Below are 20708 nucleotides of genomic sequence, written 5' to 3' on the forward strand. Positions count from 1 at the left end.
CTAACTTTTTGTCATTTTTAAAAACTTCTTTAATCTGAGCATAATGTAACCAGTCTCGCACCTTATCCTTCATTTTCTCCAAACTCTGCAATTTCCAATTGTCTCCATCTTTTTCTAGTAATTCCCAATATTTTGGCCATTTGGCCTCCATATTGGGTCTTTTTAGGGCCTTAGCCTCCAGAGGTGAGAGCCACCTTGGAGTTTTGTTTTCCAATAAGTCTTTATATTTCGTCCAGACATTGAACAGTGCTTTCCTGACAATATGGTTCTTAAAGGCCTTATTGATCTTAACTTTGTCAGTGTGTCTGCAGGTCCTGGGCTGCCCAGACAAGAAGACCTCCCTCTCAGCCTTGCTGATGTGGTCCCGATTTGTGCCAAACCTAAATTTGAAAAGAGCGGATTCAGGGCACTCATAGTGTGGGGTGTAAGTGGAGTTTGTATTTTGAAGTCCCACTATTGCAAACTCACCCCCCCCCCCCAATATCTAGGCTGTGGTTAAAAATCAGGATCTGGCAAGAAGGCAAAAATCCATACTTCATCAAAATGAGAAAGTGCATTATTTTAAACCACCCTGAATTTTTCTAAAACAATAATAATTAGGGTGTATCCAAAGTTTTAATTTTAGCATCTCAAAGAGGACACTGGGTTGCAATATGGGGAAAAAAAGGGTTCTGATGTCAGTCATTTCAAATATATGTACATGCAGGATGCCTTAACAGCTGTCTTAGCAGTTTTGTGTCTGGCTGTACAGTGAAAAGTATGGTGTGAGAAAACTCATCATTTCATAATTCTTCCTTAATCTATAAACTACATTCAGTCCTTTTTTCTAAAAAGAATGTTTAGGGGTACTCTCATTTTGACTCAAGAAAACCACCATTTTATATTTCAAATTGGGAAAAAATAAATAGAGTACACTGCTCCACACATTAAATTCTCGCTTCCATCTGAGACTCAGGAAACACTGTGAAAGGAAATGAGGCCGCCATCGGGTGTAGCAACAGAACTGACAATTCACAGTGCTAGAGAAGAAACTATTTTTTCTTTAAAAAATTAGTTTCTTCTCCCATTAGATTCACAAAATGCTTAGGGGTATGCGTCTCCCCGAGTATTCCCCCCCCCCCAAAAAAGCACTACATTCAGTTATTATTTTATTAACAAATTCTATAGCTCAGTGGACAGAGCATGAGACTCTTAATCTCGGGATTATGGGTTTGAGCCCCACGTCGGGCAAAAAGATTCCTGCATTGCAGGGCAAGGACTAGATGAGCTCGTGGTCCCTTCCAGCTCTATAGTTCTATGATTCTATGATTCCCTGACAGATAAGAGTAGGTTTGGAGGCTGGAAATCTGAAATCTGTTCATTGGGGATTGTTTCCTAACTTTAGTGGAATTTTGTTGATACCAAAACCACAACCAGTCTCCACATTAGATTAGAGGCCCTGAATGTGCAACATGGCCCTTTTCAAAGCAGTCTGTCCCCTTAACATAGGATGTTAGGATGGGATAGGATGGGATGAAAATACCAACACATTTCTTTCCATTGTAGAAACAGTATTGAGAGAAGCTGGAGATTAACCAAATATTTGTAGATTTCTTACCTCATAGACTGAGAAAAGGAGCAAGGGAAAGAGGCTCCCACTCAGAGAAGGGGTTGAAATGTTTATTTGAATCAGAATGAGTTTTGAAAATACTCAAACTAAGAAGCCAATTGTTTTATTTTACCCATTTTCTAATTGTGCCTTAAATATTCTGTTCATCCGCATCTAAATGAACGCCCCCCCCATATGTAATATTTCTGTGTTTCTAAAATAAATAAATAAATCTGTCATGGGTGGTAGGGAAGCATTTGAGCAGGGGAAAGTATTGTAATATTTTGAAAAATATTAGTTAATGTTTAAAACACTGGATAGAAAATGGAATCTTTTATTTTTTAAATCTGATCAACTGTCAAAAATACTTAGTATGTGTGTGTGTAAAAGAGCTCAGGTGCTTCCTAGATGCTATTTGTAGTGACTGAGGAGGAACCAACCAACTCCTGCTCAGGAATTAAGCCCTGAGGCACTCATGATGATATGAAAAAACATTGTGCATTCATGACTATCTGTCTGTTGGAGGACCCAGTGCTGCTGTGTGGACAGGAATGATTTAATCCTTAAAAAAATACTGTGTGTATGGGAACACTTTAAAAATAGAAACATTTCTCTTCTTTTTCCTTCCTTCCCAGTTTTACTTTCATTAACACAGTACCTGCAGATGACTTTCAAATTCAGTCCATCTTTTCCCCTCCCTAACCCTCATTCAGGATCAGAGTTCTGGGGTTTAATCTGTTTGGAAAAAGTCCAAAACAGAGTCCGAGAATGGCCTTCGTGAACTCTTGTCATGATCCGGGCCCTTCTGTGGTTGCTGGTGTTCTTTGTGTTCTAGGTTCTTGCGAGCCTTTCCTTGCTCAACGCAGAGCTTTCTATGAGCTCCTTCTGGCTCAGTAGCACCCAGTTTCTGTATGAACTTGCATGCCTCATGAATCCTTTTAAAAACAGGTTCCTGAATTTGTGATGGATTTTTATTTTGTGCTTCTGTTTCCTCCAAGGCCTTTTTCTGTGCTCCCTCCAATTCTACTGTGCGCTTTTCAGTTGCCTTCTGTTCTTCCAGGGCCTTCTTCAGAGCCTTCCCTTGTTCCTCCAGAGCTGCCTTTCGACCCTTTGCCAATTCCTCCATAGCAAGATGGGCCCTTTCTTGTTGCTCAAGGGCCTTCTTCTGCATTCTTTGCCGTTCTTTGCTCTGTTTTTCTTCCAGCTCCTTAAGCATCATTTCAGCTTTCTGCTGCTCTGCTAGGGCTGCCTTCCGGGTTCTTTCTTGTTCCTCCAGAGCTGACTTTTGAGCCTTTGCCAATGTCTCCAGAGCAAGACGAACCCTTTCTTGTTGCTCAACAGTCTTCTTCTGTGTTCTTTGACGTTCTTTTCTCTGTCTTTCCTCCAGCTCCTTAAGCATCTTCTCGGCTCTCTGCTGCTCTGCTAGGGCTGTCTTCCTAGCTCTTTCTTGTTCCTCAAGAGCTGACTTTTGAGCTTTTGCTAACTCCTCTGTTGCAAGATGGGCTCTTTCTTGTTGCTCAAGGGCCTTCTTCTGTATGATTTCCTGTTCTTCCAAGGTTTTTCTATGTCTTTCCTCCAGCTCCTTAAGCATCATCTCCGCTCTCTGCTGCTCTGCTAGGGCTGCCTTTCTAGCTCTTTCTTGTTCCTCCAGAGCTGACTTTTGAACTTTTGTCAATTCCTCTATAATATGTTGAGCTTTCACTTGTTCCTCTACAGCTCTCTTCTGTGCTCTTTCTTGTTCCTCCAACACTATGTTTCGAGTTTCCTCCAGTTCAATATGCATCATCTTAGTTTTCTGTTGTTCTTCAAAGGCTATCATCTGAGCTCTCTGCTGTTCCTCTATAGACTTAGCATGTGCTCTCTCCAGCTCTTCCATAGCCTGCTGGGCTATCCTTTGTTCCTCTAAGGCCTTGTGTTGAGCTCTTTTATTTTCCTCCAGGGCCTTCTTTTGAGCAATGTCTAATTCTTTTAAGAGCTTCTGAACTCCCTCTTTTTCTCTCATCATTTTCTTCTCAGCCCTTTCCTGCTCCTCTTGGAATGTCTTCTGAGTCCTTAAGAGTTCTTCCAGGGCTGCCTCGGCCATCTTCTTTTCTTCTAGAGACTTTTTTTGTGCTAGTTCCTGTTCTTCCATGACTGCCAACTGGGCTTTCTTCTGTTCCTCCAGCGCCTGCTGATGAGCTCTTTCCAGAGCTTCTAGAGCTTTTTGCGCTTTCTCCTGCTCCTCCAATGCCTTCTTTTGGGCAATCTCTAATTCTTCTACGGGCTTCTGAGCTACCTCTTTCTCTCTCATTGCTTTCTTTTCAGCCCTTTCCTGCTCTTCTTGGATCTTTCTCTGAGCCCTGGAGAGTTCTTCTAGAGCTGCCTCAGCCCTCTTCTTCTCTTTAAGAGCTTTTTTCTGTGCTTGCTCCTGTTCCTGCAATGCCTGCTTATGAGCTCTTTCAAGAGCTTCCAGAGCATTCTGGGCTCTTTCCTCGTCCTCCCTGGCCTTTTTTCTGGCTGTCTCCAAGTCCTCAAGGGCCTTCTTCTGAGCAAATTCTAATTCTTTTTTAGTCTTCTCAGCTCTCTCTTCTTCTGCCATTACTCTCTTCTCAGTCATTTTCTGTTCTTTTTTAACCTTAGTCAAGAGTTTTTCCAGGGCTTCCTCTGCGATCTTTTTTTCTTCTAGATATTTCTTTTGTGCTAATTCCTGTTCTTTCATGGCTGCCACCTGGGCTTTCTTCTGTTCCTCCTGTGCCTGCTGATGTGCTATTTCTAGAGCTTCCAGAGCTTTCTGAGCTCTCTCCTGTTCCTCTAGAGCCTTCTTCTTTGCGATCTCTAATTCTTCTAGGCCCTTCTGAAGTAATTCTTTTTCTTCCACTGCTTTCTTTTCAGCTATTTCCTGCTCTTCTTGAAACTTTCTTTGCACTTTCAGGAGTTTTTCCATGGCTGCCTCAGCCCTCTTCTTTTCTTCTAGAGCTTTTCTTTGGGCTTGATCTTGTTCTTCCATGGCTACCACCTGGGCTTTCTTCTGTTCCTCCAATGATTGCTTACGAGCTCGTTCCAGAGCCTCCAGAGCTTTCTGAGCTCTTTCCTGTTCCTCCAGTGCCTTCTTTTGGGCAATCTCCAATTCCTCTCGGCTCTTCTGAAGAACTCCTTTTTCTTGCATTGCTTTCTTTTCAGCCCTTTCCTGCTCTTCTTGGATCTTTTTCTGAGCCCTTGAAAGTTCTTCTAGAGCTGCCTCAGCCCTCTTCTTTTCTTTAAGAGCTTTTTTCTGTGCTTGCTCCTGTTCCTGCAATGCCTGCTTATGAACTCTGTCAAGAGCTTCCAGAGCATTCTGGGCTCTTTCCTGGTCCTCCCTGGCCTTTTTTCTAGTTGTCTCCAAGTCCTCAAGGGCCTTTTTCTGAGCAATGTCTAATTCTTTTTTACTCTTCTCAGCTCTCTCTTCTTCTGCCATTGCTCTTTTCTCAACCATTTCCTGTTCTTTTTTAACCTTCGTCAAGAGTTTTTCCAGGGCTTCCTCTGCCATCTTTTTTTCTTCTAGATATTTCTTCTGTGCTAGTTCTTGTTCTTCCATGGCTGCCTCCTGAGCTTTCTTCTGTTCCTCCAGTGCCTGCTGATGTGCTCTTTCTAGAGCTTCCAGAGCTTTCTGAGCTCTTTCCTGTTCTTCCAGGGCGGCCTTCTTAGCAAACTCTAATTCTTCTTGGCTCTTTTGAAGTACCTCTCTTTCTTCCACTGTTTTTTTCTCAGCCCTTTCCTGCTCTTCTTGGACTTTTCTCTGAATCCCCAGGAGTTGTTCCATGGCTGCCTCAGCCATCTTCTTTTCTTCTTGAGCTTTTTTCTGGGCTCGGTTCTGCTCTTCCATGGCTGCCACTTGGGCTTTCTTCTGTTCCTCCAGTGCCTGCTGATGAGCTCTTTCCAGAGCTTTCTGAGCTTTCTGAACTCTCTCCTGTTCCTTCAATGCCTTCTTTTGAGCAATCTCTAATTCTTCTCGTCTTTTCTGAAGTGCCACTCTTTCTTGCATTGCTTTCTTTTCAGCCCTTTCCTGCTCTTCTTGGATCTTTCTCTGAGCCCTTGAGAGTTCTTCTAGAGCTGCCTCAGCCATCTTCTTTTCTTTAAGAGCTTTTTTCTGTGCTTGCTCCTGTTCCTGCAGTGCCTGCTTATGAGCTCTTTCAAGAGCTTCCAGAGCTTTCTGAGCTCTTTCTTGTTCCTCCACAGCCTTCTTCTGAGCAATGTCTAATTCTTCTAGGCCTCTCTGAAGCACCCTTCTTTCTTCCATTGATTTCCTCTCTGGCATTTCCTGATTATCCAGGACCTTTCTTTTAGCCCTTGATAGTTCTTCCTGGGCTGCTTCAGACATACTTGTTTCTTCTAGAGATTTTTTCTGTGCTTGCTCTTTTTCCATGATGGCCATCTGAGCTTTTTTCTGCTGCTCCAGAGCCTGTTTATGAGCAAATTCTAAAGCTTCTAGGGCTTTCTGGGCTCTTTCCTGTTCCTCCACAGCCTTCTTTTGAGCACTTTCTATTTTTTCTAGCGTCTTCTGAGCTTTTTCTTTTTCTTCAATTGTTTTCTTTTCAGCCATTTCTCGCTCTTCTTGAAACTTCCTTTGAGTTCTCTGGAGTTCTTCCAGAGCTGCCTCAGCCATCATCTTTTCTTCTAGAGATTTTTTGTGTGCCAGTTTCTGTTCTTCCATGGCAACCACATGAGCTTTCTTCTGTTCTTCCAGTGCTTGCTTATGAGCACTTTCCAGAGCTTTCAGAGCTCTCTCCTCTTCCTCAAGGGCTTGTTGCTGAGCTCTTTCCTGTTCCCCCAGGACTGTCAGTCGAGCTTTTGCCAGTTCCTCCAGAGCTGCTTGCTGAGCTCTTTCTAGTTCCTCCAGAGCTAGCAGCTGAGCTTTTGCCTGCTCTTCTAGGATCACTTTGTAAGCTTTTTCTTGCTGATAGAGTAACTTCTGATGTGATTTTTCCTGTTCTTCTAATAACCTTCTCAGAGAATTTTCCTCTTCATCCAGTTCTTCTTGATAAGCTCTAAGCTTTTCCTCAAGTTCCTGCTGAAGGGCTCTTAACTGTTCCTCCAGCTCTTTCTGATGGACTGTTCCCTGGTATTTGACTTCCTTGTGCTGAACTCTTTCTTGCTCCTTCAGTAGCTTCTGCTGAAAGTTTTCTTGTTCATCAGTCTCCTTTTCAAAAGACCTATATTGTATCCATATGCTTTCTTGCAGACTTCTTCCCACCTCTTCCTGGGACATTCCCTCCTGTTTCCTTAGGACGGTGTGTCTGACTCCCTGCCATTCCTTCATGGTTTCCTTCCAAGCCCTTCTCTGGTCTTCAGTGGCTACCTTGTCATCACTTTCTAACCCTGCAAGTATACTTTGTGGTCTTTCATGCTTCTCACAGACTTTGTGAAGGCTTTCTAGAAGCTCCTTGTACTTCTTTTTCTCAAGTTTCCGCTCATGCTTTCGCCAGTATTTTGCAATTTTCTGAGCCTTTGGCTCTATCTCCTTCAACATGGCATAGGATTCTTCATCATAATCCAATTGGCAGGCCAAGGCTAGGTCTTTAGCAGCCCTCTGCCAGTAACCAAGTAGCTGCAATGCTCTTCCTCTCCACTTGTAGGGCTGAGCCGAATCAGGGTTGATCTGTATGGCTTTGTCACAGTCCCTAATTGCAGCATTTGGTTTCTGAAGCTTCATATAGACCTTGGCTCGGTTTGCATATAAAATGGTAAGGTGTGGGTTTAGCTTAATAGCTTCAGTGAACAGATCTAAAGCTTTAAGAAGTTCACCTTTATTGATTGCATCAATAGCTTCTCTTTTCTTTTCACTGGCCTGTTTTCGCATTTCCTCTGTTACTTTCAAGTTTTCATCTCCCATCTCTTGAGGAACATCTTCATCTGGTTCAATCACCTCTTCAGTATCAATTTCCAATTCACTCTCCTCACTCTCTGATTTAATGCATTCAGAATCACTCTTAGTTCCCTTCTGATTCTCTAGTTCCTGAACGTCAGCTGTTTCGTATTTTTCATGTGCTATGAGTTGACCTTTTTCCTGTTCTGCAGCATACAGAGGACAGGCTTTGCATTCTTCCTCTGGAAAATGAATAAATGGTTCATGTTCTTGGGAATGATCATATGGAACTTCCTTTTCTTTGGAGAGTTTAAATTTTCTCCTTTCTTGTTCTTCTGAAATGGTATCTTGGTGTTTTGGTGTTTTCAATGGAATCTTTGTCTGTGTACTCTCTGGGTCCACAAGGGCTTCTTTCATCCTTTCCATCTTTTCCGTAAATGATTCCGTATTACATTTTTCTTCATGCTTTCTCCAACATTGAGTGAATGACTGGGTCTCTGCTTCTACCTCCTTCAACATGGTATATGTATTTTCATCATAATCCAACTGACAGGCCAAAGAAAGATCTTTAGCGGCCTCCTGCAAGCATCCTAACAGATGAAATGCGCCCCCGCGCCACTTATATGGTAATGCTGCATCAGGGTTTATTTTTATAGCTTGATTGCAGTCGCTTATGGCAGCATGTGGCATACGCAGCTTTAGAAAGGTACTGGCTCGGCAAACATACAAGTTGGCACACTGGGGGTTTAATTCAATAGCTTCAGTGAACAGATCAATGGCTCTTTGCAGTTCACCTTTATCCACTGCATCAAAGGCTTCTTTCTTTTTTTCATTGGTTTGCTTCCACATCTCAACTGTCTCCACATTTTCATTTAGCATGTATTGGAACTCATCCTCATGATCTAGTTTGCCATTTGCTGTTTCATTCTCCAATGGTGTGCTAAAATCTTTCTCTCTCTGATCTTCTTCATCATCCTTTGAAGTTGCCTCTACATTCTTAACCTGCTCCAGTAACTCAGATTCCTTGTATCTTAAGGCACACTTTGCACGTGTCTCAGAAATCCTTTGAAACCCTAACTTCAATCTTCTTACCACAGCATTGGCTTCTTCTTCATACTCCAGTCTAGAAGCTAAAGCAAGATCACAGGCTGCCTCTTCCCAATGCCCCAAATTCTGGAATGCTTTCCCTCGCAGTCTGAATGACTCTGCTGATTTGGGATTCAGTTCAATGGCTATGTCACAGTCTTTAATGGCAGCCTGTGCCTCCTGCAACTGCATAAAGACAATGGCCCGGTTAATGTAGGAACTAGGAATATGTGGATTCAACCCAATGGCTTCAGTGAACAAATGAACTGCTTTCTGAAGTTCACCTTTAGCTAGGACTTCAAATGCCTCCTTACACTTTTCATTGATTTGATTCCTCATCTCTTCAGTTACTTTCAGGCTATTGAATCCCAGTTCGTGGATATTGTTCTGACATTGTTCCGTTTCCTCACTACAAGCCTCAAAATTGTTCTCCTTGCTTGGATCTTTCAGAAGCTTATCACCAGCTTCACCTACACAAATGTTGTTTGTTGTATGTAGTAAGGAATTATTTATGTTTCCTAATGATTCCCGAAGGAAGACTCGATCTTCAGAATTAGCTAAGTTCAAGTAAGGCTTGACCTGGTCATGTGTGTCACTGTGAACTTTTCTTGGATCCATGATGAAGGGAAAAGATGAACAGATGCAGGAGATAGTTGGGCCTTAGAAAGGAAGGAAGAATTTATGGAAGCTGGCTTGAGAGTTTAGTTATAAAGTTTATGAGTGGCCTGATGGAAAAAGGCCCTCATAATTCCTCTCTGCCATGGCCCTACTTCTATATCTACAACTATTTCTTAATGTGCCAAAACTGAGTCTTAAAGACTCAATAACAAAGGGAGATTTTGTGATGTCATCAGTCTCATCATCACTGGAATTTTGAGGCAAGTTCTTAAGGTCATGTAATGCCAACAATTGCCTATAGTCCTTTCTTTCTTTTTCATTTATATGCTATGTTTAATGGTATGGATAGTAGTTTTTACTGATTTTTCACCTGCACAAAAATGCTTACAATCAAAAAGAAAAACTTGTTTACATCATTAGATGGGAAACTGCAGCTTGCTCACTTTCTGGAATATCCCATCAGCATCATGCTTCTCTTCTTGAAAAATTATGAGACACTGATTTCTGACTTCATTGTAACTCAGGAACTGGTATGCTTTATACAATGATACATGAATATACTGTGTACAGTGGTACCTCGGGTTACATACGCTTCAGGTTACATACTGCTAACCCAGAAATAGTGCTTCAGGTTAAGAACTTTGCGTCAGGATAAGAACAGAAATCGGGCTCTGGCGGCACGGCGGCAGCAGGAGGCCCCATTAGCTAAAGTGGTGTTTCAGGTTAAGAACAGTTTCAGGTTAAGAACAGACCTCTGGAACGAATTAAGTACGTAACCCGAGGTACCACTGCACAGGGTTATCTACTTGACATTAGGTGAGCATTGTTAGATTGTTAAAGCATTGCTTTAAATTGTTTTTAATGCTGTTTTTTAATTCAGTAACCCATCCTGGGACCTTAGGATGAAGACTGGCTAATAAATAAATAAATAATCAATGAACCAAGGAACTGAATGCCAGATTGGAAAACAGTAAGACTCTTGCCAGAGTAGTACATGCTTTGGTTATCTCCCGCTTGGAATACTGCAATGTGCTCCACGTGGGGCTACCTTTGAAGGTGATTCAGAAACTACCACTAATCCAGAATGTGGCAGCTAGACTGGTGATTGGGAGCAGAAGTTATTTGAAGGCAACCCTAGATTTAATGTTTGATATTTATTGTATTTTTTAATATTTTGTTGGAAGCTCCCCAGAGTAGCTGGGGCAACCCAGTCAGATGGGTGGCTGCTGCTGCTGCTGCTGCTGCTGCTGCTAATAATAATAATAATAATAATAATAATAATAATAATAATAATAAATTTGCAATGCTGGACATTGGCCTAAAACAATTTGGAGCAATTATGTCTGTTTTAAAAGACTTTTTAAAAAATGATTTGGTCTTTGAGGGCATATTTAGGCATACAGGTCTTTATTGTTTGAAGCAAATTTTTAGATGCATGGAGATGCGAGGACTATTAAATGAAGATAAAATATCAAAAATACCCTAATATTTGACTTGCATATAATTTCTGTTATTTTGGACTGCAACAGTCCACCAGGAAGAAGCCTTGTCTGACATGGGAAACCTGAATCTGGGTGGCCTGATTCAGACTGGGGCTCACAAAACTGAACATATTGAGAATTATGGTTAGGTCTAAAATTTTCAGAGATCCAAGTACAACTATCAATTTGATCAAAGTGACTCTTGAATAAACTGATATAACTAAGCTTGTGAATAAGCTTGTGAATAATTCCTCAGGAAGCGGGGATGTCTAAGGATATTGAAACATAGTGGGTGTCAGGCTTCAGAGGATCCAACCCCCCACGGTAGGTTGCCAGGAATGGATAAGACAAGGAAAGTTCTTAAGAATGTTGTTTATTCAATATTCACAGAGAGAGGCTTAGAAATGCAGCCTCTTGGAGTAATGGTGTTGCTCCGAATAAATCTCCACCCACCTTCTCTGCTCCTTCCTCCTTCGTCAACAGCACCACCCACCTTACAGTTGTTGCTTAGGGCCATCTGTCTCTGAGCCCTTTGCTCTCCTACTTTTAAGGCTCGCCGGGTTCTGGGAGAAGGGGGCGGGGTCTGGAATGCTTTCTAGTTATAAAGTGATTCAGCTAGGTAGCTGTGTTGGTCTGACGCAGTTGAAATAAATAAAAATCATCCATCTCCTACTACCCTTCTGAGAAAAATCCCACCCCACCCTCCCACTGGTTACTTCTGTTTCAGTGTATCTGAAGAAGTGTGCATGCACACGAAAGCTTATACCCAGAACAAACTTAGTTGGTCTCTAAGGTGCTATGGACACGTTTAGGGCACTGTGGTCTAAACCACAGAGCCCAGGGCTTGCCGATAGGAAGGTTGGTGGTTCGAATCCCCGTGACGGGGTGAGCTCCTGTTGCTCGGTCCCAGCTCCTGCCAACCTAGCAGTTCAAAAGCATGTCAAAGTGCAAGTAGATAAATAGGTACCGCTCCGGCGGGAAGGTAAACAGTGTTTCTGTGTGCTGCTCTGGTTTCGCCAGAAACGGCTTAGTCATGCTGGCCGCATGACCCAGAAGCTGTACGCCGGCTCCCTTGGCCAGTAAAGTGAGATGAGCGCCACAACCCCAGAGTCGTTCGTGACTGGACCTAACAGTCAGGGGTCCCTTTATCTTTTAAGGTGCTACTGGACAATTTTTTAATTTTTTTAGTGATAATGTGTCAGCCAGCTGCCCTGGCTATGCCTCCTCCTCTCCCATTATTTCCCAACTTTTACCCTCATCTGCCTCTGAACTGTGACCTCTGCAAACCACTGTTGTAAACCTATACTGTCTTCTTCTTCTGTGGAAAGTTCAGGCTGGGAAGGTGGTCTCCACCATTCCTCCTCTGCCCAGTCCCTGACAGTGGGTCATAATTCACAAGAAGTATAAAGTAGAGTGACGGTGCCTCTGAAAGGGGACATTGGATTGTTTTAACAAACCCAAGCTTGGTTTAGGAGACTAAGTCTGGATTTCTGCTCATACATATCCTACTGAAACAAAAATAATTTGTATGTTTAATTAACTTGTCTCATGTGGTTTGATATGCTAATGATGAGCTACCATTAGATTAGACTATATTTGTTTTATTTTTAATCTGTGTTGCAAAACGGATAAAATGGGGCACTCATCCTGATTTGTTTGCAGAGAGATTACACAATGTTACATCAAGCAAATGTCATCTGACAGTTTCCAGCATATTTCCCTGTCTCTTTGCTACCACAAAAAGTCTGAACTGTGCATGTATTTGGGGGGGGGGGTTTGCTCCAAGACCTCCAAATCAACTTTAATTGAGCAACCTGAATTTGCCTGTATGTGCCTGAACCTCACCAGAAAATAGCAACAAATCGGCAAGTGCTTTAAGTCTAATTCTTAAGAGCTGCGCTGGGACCTTCTCTGCTTTTCAAACAGCTACATATAACTGGTAGGAATAACTGGTAGGAATCCACACATACACATATAGTTTTAATTCTGTTAATGTTTATTTTTGTTTTTAAAAAAATGATTGTTCCCCATTATGTTTTTAACTGTTCTAATTTCCCTGTCAGGGAAAAGCTGTGTGGGTGAATAAACATTTAAAATAAACATATTGTAATAATAATAATAATAATAATAATAAGGCACCTCTCTTCTTCACTGGACACGGTAATGCCCTGTGCCAAATTTCTTTAGATTTCGGCAAACGTGTAATAAGCCTGCTAGGCCAAAGCAGGCGTCCTTACCTGCTTTCAAAACCAACCAAAGCAAAACCAAGCCCAATTTTGCAGGGCGCCCTGGTTCTGCCCCAGAACTCGGCGACAAGAAGCTGCGCCGCTTGGGAGCCGGAAGTCTCCTCGGAAAGCGACGGCGGCCGCCTCCCCTTCGAGCGGAAGCCGCTCCGTGACGCCATTTCCCCGTCGCCGGCGCAAGCTTTTTCTCTCGCTTCCGCTTCCGCCTTCCTTTCCCGTTGCTGGTATTGCTACGTGTCCCGCAAGGCGGTGAGTCTCGAGCGGAGTCGTGTCTCGGGGGGGGGGAGAGGGGGGGGACGGGAGCCCAGAAGCGGGTTGCAGAGCAGCACGTGGCCCCTGCGCATGTGCCAAGCGGCATCTCTAAGTCCCCGCAGCGCCCCCTCCCCTCCCCCTCCCCCCTCTGGGCGCGAGTCGGGGGCTCCCCCCACCCCCCACCCCCCCCATTGTTGCTTCCCTTAGAGGAGCTGTTTGTGAGGGGGCCTTGTTTTCTCCCGCTCAGGTCAAGGGCCGAGTCGGAGGCGGCAGCAGGAGGCAGAACCAAGAGCTAAAGCGGCACAGCAAAGAGGCCCCTTCCAGGTGAAGAGGGGGCTGAGGGAGGGGGGGGGCTGCCCCATATCTGCGTCTGGAAATGCTGTGGGTCTCCCAGGCATATACCACGCGACGTTTCGTGCATCGCTGTCTTCGCCCCCAGAACAAAGAGGGGGGTAAGAAAAGGGGGGGGCACATCTGACCACGTCACACGCATGCGGGAAACTTGTGCTCACTGTGTTCCTAATTAAACATTGGCCAAATAGGAGGTTTGATACTAAGCACTTCGGAAGGTTTGCAACCCTTTCTGTGCCTAAATCACGAACTGCAGTGTTTTTTCTAAACTTTGTCATTGGCTTCAGGACACAGCCGTGTGTAATAAGGGGGTGGGGAGGGAGGGACAGAAACTTATTTAACTTAGCTGTGCAGTTTAGGGTATTATATTACCACCAGGTTTTTTTTAATGTCACTGCTCCCCCATCCTCCACTCAGGTCAACTGCACTTCCATGTTCTCCCAAATGTTAAAAGGTATTGCAGATTTGCCTCCTTTTGAGCAACTGAATACTCCTACACTGAATGGGGGGAAGCTATGAAGCTCGGGAGCCTCAGTGTCGGCTAACCATAATTGGTGATGGTGTAAAATGGGTGCATTACTGTTGTGCTATAGCTTCATACAAATGACCAAATTTCCTGAGCTCATTATCATTGTGCACGAGTGCAACAAAAAATATTAAAGGAACATGTTGGAGATCTCTAAAATAACACTGTAGGTGCTGGGGTGTATTAGCATTGTTTTAAGTGAACATCAATATAATGTCTGTGTTTTTTTAACAGTTAAATAAAAAATGCTAGCAAAAACTTTATTTGCTGTATAGGAGCTTTGTGGTTTGAATTGAAGGCAATTTCTAAGCCTGATTTGGAATGACTGCATATGAAAAAAATCCTAATAAGTTGGTATGGTGGTTCTTTTTCTTGCAGAATATCATGGATCAAGTAATGCAGTTTGTGGAACCTAGTCGTCAGTTTGTGAAAGATTCCATCAGGCTCGTTAAACGATGCACAAAGCCAGATAGGAAAGGTAAAGCCACCAAGAAGAAAAACACTGAATGTGTTTGTGACATTGCAGAGTAGAATAAAATGTAATAAACAGGTTATTCCTGTAGATGACAATAAACACAAGTTCCTGTGTTTAATATCATATTTTCATTTTGTTGGTAAAACATTTAGTAGGTTTTTTAAAGAGGAGATCAGTGCTGCATAGGTTGCATTTTTAACAGACAAAAAACCCCAACAATCTAAAATATATAGCTGAGCTCATATGCCTAAGAGCTATGCAACAGTGTGGTTTCTGATAGATGGCTAGAGGCTTTGCTTTTGAATGGGGTGAAGATAGTGATTCTGCGCAAAAGTCTAGAAGTGTGATTGTCATCTTGTCACTGATGAACTTTTGTGGGAACACAGCATCAGCAAGAGCGCCCATTCTCCTGAGCCTAGAGAAGGTCAGTTGCTCTCTGTCATACAACTCGGAGCCTTGGAGTTACTTGGAAAGGAACAAGGCTTTCTTAGTCCTGGTGCGACAGGGTAGAGCTCCACTCTGCCTCCCCAACCCAGCTCACTCCAGGCAGCTGTGTTTGGCCTCAAGCTCAATGTGATGTTGGACAACACCCTGCTTCCTCCCAGGTTTGGTGAGGGAAGGTTGTAGTGAGCACAAAATGACAAAATTGTAGACCCTGTAAAAAATTCTTCGGGTTGAGTGTATAGTTACACTATGGAATCTGGTTAGAGATATTAAGCCCATGATGTGGGTGATTATGATGTCTTGTAGACCTCTTCCCTTGACTTTCTCTTCTTCATCTATTTCCTATGGACCACTCTTCTTTTTTAGGGTCTTTTCCTCCCTTCCTCCCTTGCCTAGCTCCTCTGTAACATCAGGTCATTGAATATGTTACAAGATGGAAAATAGTGGCAGCATAGGCATAAATTCTTGAAGATTTAATGGTTACTTAAGGTGCCGTCACATGTGGCAGACTTAGCCTGTAGAGAAAATGAGCTTTCCAAACTGTGTTAGTGTCTTGGCTGCAGTGCTGCTCTAGGGGCTGGTAAGGGGTTAGTTTAATCTCTGGTTTGCTAGTCACAAAATAATGCATGCATAAAAAGTGTGTCACCAGCATGAAAAGTTTGGAAAGCTCTGCTCAAGGGGGAGATCCCCCCCCCAAGTTCTGGGCATTCAGTATCACTGTCAATGGTGTGCATAGAATCATGAATCATAGAAATGGAAGGGACCACAAGGGTCATCTAGGCCAACCCCCTGCAATGCACGAATCTTTTGGCCAACATGGGGCTCAAACCTCTAGCCCTGAGAGGAATCTGATAATCCCTGGATCCTCAATTACATTCAGGAACCTATGTGAATCGATATATAAGCTTTATTATTGAAGCCATAGGTCACCACAGTATAAATACAGCAAGCTGTCATTTTGATGTATTTAGCAAACATAAACACAAAACCAGAAAAAAAACTCCCTAATTTAATCAATGCATTGTCCCTCTTCAATAAGATATACAGGTGTTAAAAATGCAATAAAACAAAAACACATCCCACTCACCCCTATGTTTTTTTGAACCTGGCTTGTAATTTCTTAGCTGCCACATCAATTTTGCTGTGGGTGAAAATCTCTTTGCCTGCAGCAATATACATATTTGGTCCAGGAGTCGTTTGACAGACTAAAGGATACAAGGTGGCAATTGTGCTCAGAGTGCTCATATAAGGAGCAGCTTATATGATTGCCCTCTTCAAATATCTGAAGGGGTATCACACGGAAGAGGGAGGAGCAAGCTTGCTTTCTCCTGTATGGGAGGGTAGGACTTGAACCAATAGATTCAAGTTACAAGAAAGGAGATTCTGACTAAACATCTGGAAGAACTTTCTGACAGTGTGAACTGTTCAACAGTTGAGCAGACTCCCTCAGGAGGTTGTGGATTCTCATTGCTTAAAGGTTTCTAACAGAGGTTGGGTGGCCATCTGCCATGAATGCTTTTAGCTGAGATTCCTGCATTGCAGGGGGTTGGACTAGATGACCCTTGGTGTCCCTTCCAACTCTACAATTCTATGATTTTATGATTCTAACTTAGCAAGTTATGGGAGGCATGGGCCCTTTAACGTGGAAAGTGTAGGCATTTTGTAAGTGGGGGAGGGGAGGGGGAGGCCAGCATGTGCTCAGTGAATAGGCAGGGTGGTGATGGTCACACACTTATTTTCAAATAATAACCAGATTTAAATCAGAAAAACCTCATAGTCTCCTCCAATTGTTCAAGTATTCCTGGCTAAATATAAAGACACATTAGGTTGTAATTATTCAAAATTCATTTAAGAGTACATTTTTTAAATACATTTTTTTTAAAAAATTCCAGAATTCCAGAAGATTGCTATGGCAACAGCAATAGGATTTGCAATAATGGGATTTATTGGTTTCTTTGTAAAACTGATCCATATTCCAATCAACAACATCATTGTGTAAGTACATGCTTCATAATTGATATTGCTGGTATAAAACAACAACAACTTGTGAGCAATGTGCTAAAATTGGATTTTTGTGCACTCTGCTGTGATTTCTGGCTCTCATGATGTCGTCTTTAGAATCCTGTATGCACTGGCATACTTAAATAACATAGATATCTACTTTGAATCTGCCCTATGTAATCCCTTGGCCTGAAAGTAGAGATGAGCGCCACGCTCCAACTGGACTTAACCATCCAAGGGTCCTTTACCTTTTTACCTTATTTATTTAAAGTATGTGCAGGCTACTTTTCTATTGCTTACAGAAGGGAAAGGCATGCTGCTAAAAACAAATAGGATGATACACTTTAAGTAAAGATTTTTCGATTATTTTTTTTTAATGGGGACATTACTTTAAAAACAAAACAGTAAAATGCTATTAAGTGCCTCTGTGATTGTGTTGTCTCCCCCCCCCCCTTTTTTTTTTTTACAGGGGTGGCTGAATGCATCAAGAAGACATGTGACTTGATTTTGCTTGTGGTAACAAAAGAGAACACTCTGACCTTTCTGGCATAATCTTCCTAAATCATCTTTTGCTACTTGTCGTTATAAACAGATTTTAAAGTAAAACTGGTGTGGCTTCTTAGTTGGTTAATGCACGTGTAGGCCAATGTCCGTCACTGACTTAAGACTTAAAACTTTATGCTTAGTAAACTTTGAGGTCAATTCGAGTTTTATGAAATGCTCAAATCTCTTCAGTGTCTGGGGAGGGGAGCATCAATAGTTGAATAAACTGAGCAGCGCATGGACACTCCAAACTCTTTACAGTGGTGCCTCAGGTTAAGAACTTAATTCGTTCTGGAGGTCCGTTCTTAACCTGAAACTGTTCTTAACCTGAGGTACCACTTTAGCTAATGGGGCCTCCTGTTGCCTCCGAACGAGATCTTTTCTCATCCTGAAGCAAAGTTCTTAACCCGAGGTACTATTTCTGGGTTAGTGGAGTCAGTAACCTGAAGCGTCTGTATAACCTTTGTATACAAACATAGTTCTGATTGCCTCTTAAGATGTTCAGCACTGACAGAGCCCTTTTCTTTTTATTCCCTCATGTAATAGCAGAAGCAAATTCATAACAAGTCTGATATTTAAATGTAGCCTTTATTAAATGCAAGAATTTGCATAACACTTGTTTAAAATGCGACATTAGGCCATCTTCCCTTTTTAAAAACAGACTGTTCATTTAAACTTTGGCAATTATAATTAAGTGTTTTAGCTTAAAAATAGTTTTTGTTTCTTATAGATTATTGTAATTACCAGGGAGACACTCCACACATTTTCATTGTGTGCCTGCCTCTCCCCATCCCCTTTTAATACAGCAAGAGTGGTCCCTGGAGCCCGTGATGTCTGCATCCAAGCTGTCATCAGTGAGCATCCATTTGTATTTGGCCCCTGACACACACTATGGGCTAAATATAGATGAATGCAACAGAGGCTGCATGCATGGTTATTATATTATCATGGCAACTTATTTTGTGGGTTTTGGCTTGGGGTGCGCACTACTTGTTCCAGCCCACTGGCAAGTTGAATGTTTGTGTTCTGCTGAAGAGAGCTATCAAATTTTCAGAACACAAAGTTATACAGTGTTCTAGTCTGTAAGTTATTTATATCATCAAGTGATATAAATATCACTTTATCGGCCCTTCCAATCTTAAAAAAAATCCTATGCACAGTATATATAAAAAACACATCAATGTTCAGAATTCTAAAAAAGCTTCCAATGCAGCATTGCTCAAATAGCAGAAAACTAAAATCCCTGGCATTCTATAGATTGAAGCTGCATAGAATCGTAAACTCTTGAGTTGGAGAAACCAGCTAATGCATGAAATCTAGATTTAGATAGTGCAGTGACATTTTCCCAGGAAGCATTGCTTTAAGGCTTGGGCTGAAGAAAAATAGCTGCTGAGAGTTTATGCACCTCCTTTATCTTTGATGCCCATTGTCCAAAGCAAAGGTTTGTCTGTTTCAATGGTCACAACTCCAGACTCATCATAAGTGTTTGAAGTGCTGACGAGTGTCCCAAACTTTAGAATGCTTCTGTCTGTAAGCAATGAAAAAGAAGGGTTAGCACAAGAGTTCCTGAAGTTTGAACCAACACAAACATAGGGATAAAGTCAGTAGAACTGGTGCCGTGTAAGCATGATCTTGAACATGTTTATTCAGGTGTGAGGCTGTCAAAGTTCAATGGAATTTACTCCTACATAAATGGGACATAGAGGACTACAGCTATGACGGCATGATAATAAAAGCTCCCCACAGCCACCTGAAAGTATAGAAGCGTGTCTGACCAGTACTGCCAACGCATGGTGGCGCTTTGATTGTCAACGACTTCCTCCAAAGAGTCCCAGGCACTAGTTTTTTGAGTGCTGAAAATATGCTGTTGCGATAGGTTTGCCTATCTATCCATGTGAACTTCATTTTTTGGGGGGCGGTTCTTAGCCCATCTAAAGTAGCATAATAGTGGCACAATGTTTCAGTGTGTCTGGCTGTTAACCAGAAAGATGGCCCAAACACACCCAGGGACGGCTGTGGGCAGGATACCTGCATTTCATGGGGCTGGACTAGATGACCCTTGGGGATCCCTTCCAACTCTACAATTCCATGACTCTTATGCTTGCCCTGAGATAATTAGCCACAGAAATTATAGCAGGGATAGGCAACTGGCAGTTCAAGTGATGAATTGGACACCAGGGCTCCCAATCCAAGCCTCCAACATGGTTCCTGATGACACCCACTCACTCCCTGTACATCACCAGTACATCTGATGGAGGTTTTGGCAAAGTCCTCTCCTTTACAGAAGTTGGAAAGGATTTTGGAGGTCATCTATAACCCTCTCCCTGCTCAATGTAGCTACAACATCCCTGACAAATGGGTCTCTGCTTCAATGCTTTCAGGAACTCCTGACAATCTGTTTCATTGCCAAGCAGCTTTTACTGTGAGGAAGTTTATCCCAATGCTTCACAGAAATCTGCTTTCCTGCAGTTTCTACCCACTGGTTTCAGTGTTGGCCCCTGGAGCAGCAGAAAACTAGTCTCAATCTTCTGCATGGCAGCCCTCTGCTGGCACCGAAATGTAGGCAAAGCATCTTCCCACTATTTCAGAGCAAGAAGTACAGTGGTGCCCCGCAAGACGAACGCCTTGCAAGACTGAAAACCCGCTAGACGAAAGGGTTTTCCGTTTTGGAGGCGCTTCGCAAGACGAATTTCCCTATGGGCTTGCTTCGCAAGACGACAGCCCATAGGGAAATCTCCGGGAGAGTGGGGAAGCGCAGCTCGTCTTCCCCGCTGTCCTCGGACCTCCTCCGAAGCCTGGCGGCGGGGCGGGGACACCTCCTCCCGCCGCCGGGCTTCGGAAGGATGCCCCAATGCCGGGCGGCGAGGCGGGAACGCCTCCCCCCGCCGCCCGGCATCGGAACGATGTCCCAAAGCCGAGCGGCGGGGCGGGAAAGTCTCCCCCCGCCGCCCGGCATCGGAACGATGTCCCAAAGCCGAGCGGCGGGGCGGGAACGCCTCCCCCCGCCGCCCGGCTTCGGGGCGGGAAAGCCTCCCCCCGCCGCCCGGCTTCGGGGCATCGTCCCCATGCCGGGCGGCGGGGCAGGAACGCCTCCCCCCGCCGCCCGGCTTCGGGGCATCGTCCCCATGCCGGGCGGCGGGGCAGGAACGCCTCCCCCCGCCGCCCGGCTTCGGGGCATCGTCCCCATGCCGGGCGGCGGGGCGAGAAAGCCTCCCCGCGCCGCCTGGCATCGGAACGATGTCCCGAAGCCGGGCGGCGGGGCCGCGAAGCCTGGGCGCG

At 43.6% G+C, this 20708-nt stretch overlaps 3 protein-coding genes across 8 annotated transcripts in view; 1 reads left to right on the forward strand and 2 right to left on the reverse strand.

Moving 5' to 3' along the window:
- Positions 1-2196: 2196 nt before the first annotated feature.
- LOC309352969 (uncharacterized protein) lies at positions 2197-9301 on the reverse strand. The gene has a single exon (XM_081881790.1). It carries the CDS (start codon positions 9111-9113, stop codon positions 2319-2321), a length of 6795 nt encoding a protein of 2264 aa, XP_081737916.1. The 5' UTR covers positions 9114-9301; the 3' UTR covers positions 2197-2318.
- Positions 9302-12931: 3630 nt separating this feature from the next.
- On the forward strand, positions 12932-16884 carry SEC61G (SEC61 translocon subunit gamma; the record flags this gene model as incomplete). Its single annotated transcript, XM_081881811.1, has 3 exons — positions 12932-13086; positions 14345-14444; positions 16778-16884. Exons 2-3 carry the CDS (start codon positions 14351-14353, stop codon positions 16882-16884), a joined length of 201 nt encoding a protein of 66 aa, XP_081737937.1. The 5' UTR covers positions 12932-13086; positions 14345-14350.
- Positions 16885-17998: 1114 nt separating this feature from the next.
- TPK1 (thiamin pyrophosphokinase 1) overlaps positions 17999-20708 on the reverse strand; it is a 234000-nt gene continuing 231290 nt past the window's right edge. For 5 of the 6 annotated variants that reach the window (XM_081881806.1, XM_081881808.1, XM_081881805.1 and 2 more), the window contains one exon: positions 17999-18957. In XM_081881806.1, coding sequence (XP_081737932.1) covers positions 18827-18957 — 131 coding nt within the window. In that variant the 3' untranslated portion in view covers positions 17999-18826. The remainder of the gene's footprint in view (positions 18958-20708) is intronic. The other variant, XR_014161499.1, reaches the window with a different exon arrangement.

The sequence above is a fragment of the Podarcis erhardii genome, assembly GCF_964252035.2.
Source record: "Podarcis erhardii genome assembly, chromosome: 12".
Classification (NCBI taxonomy): Eukaryota; Metazoa; Chordata; class Lepidosauria; order Squamata; family Lacertidae; genus Podarcis; species Podarcis erhardii.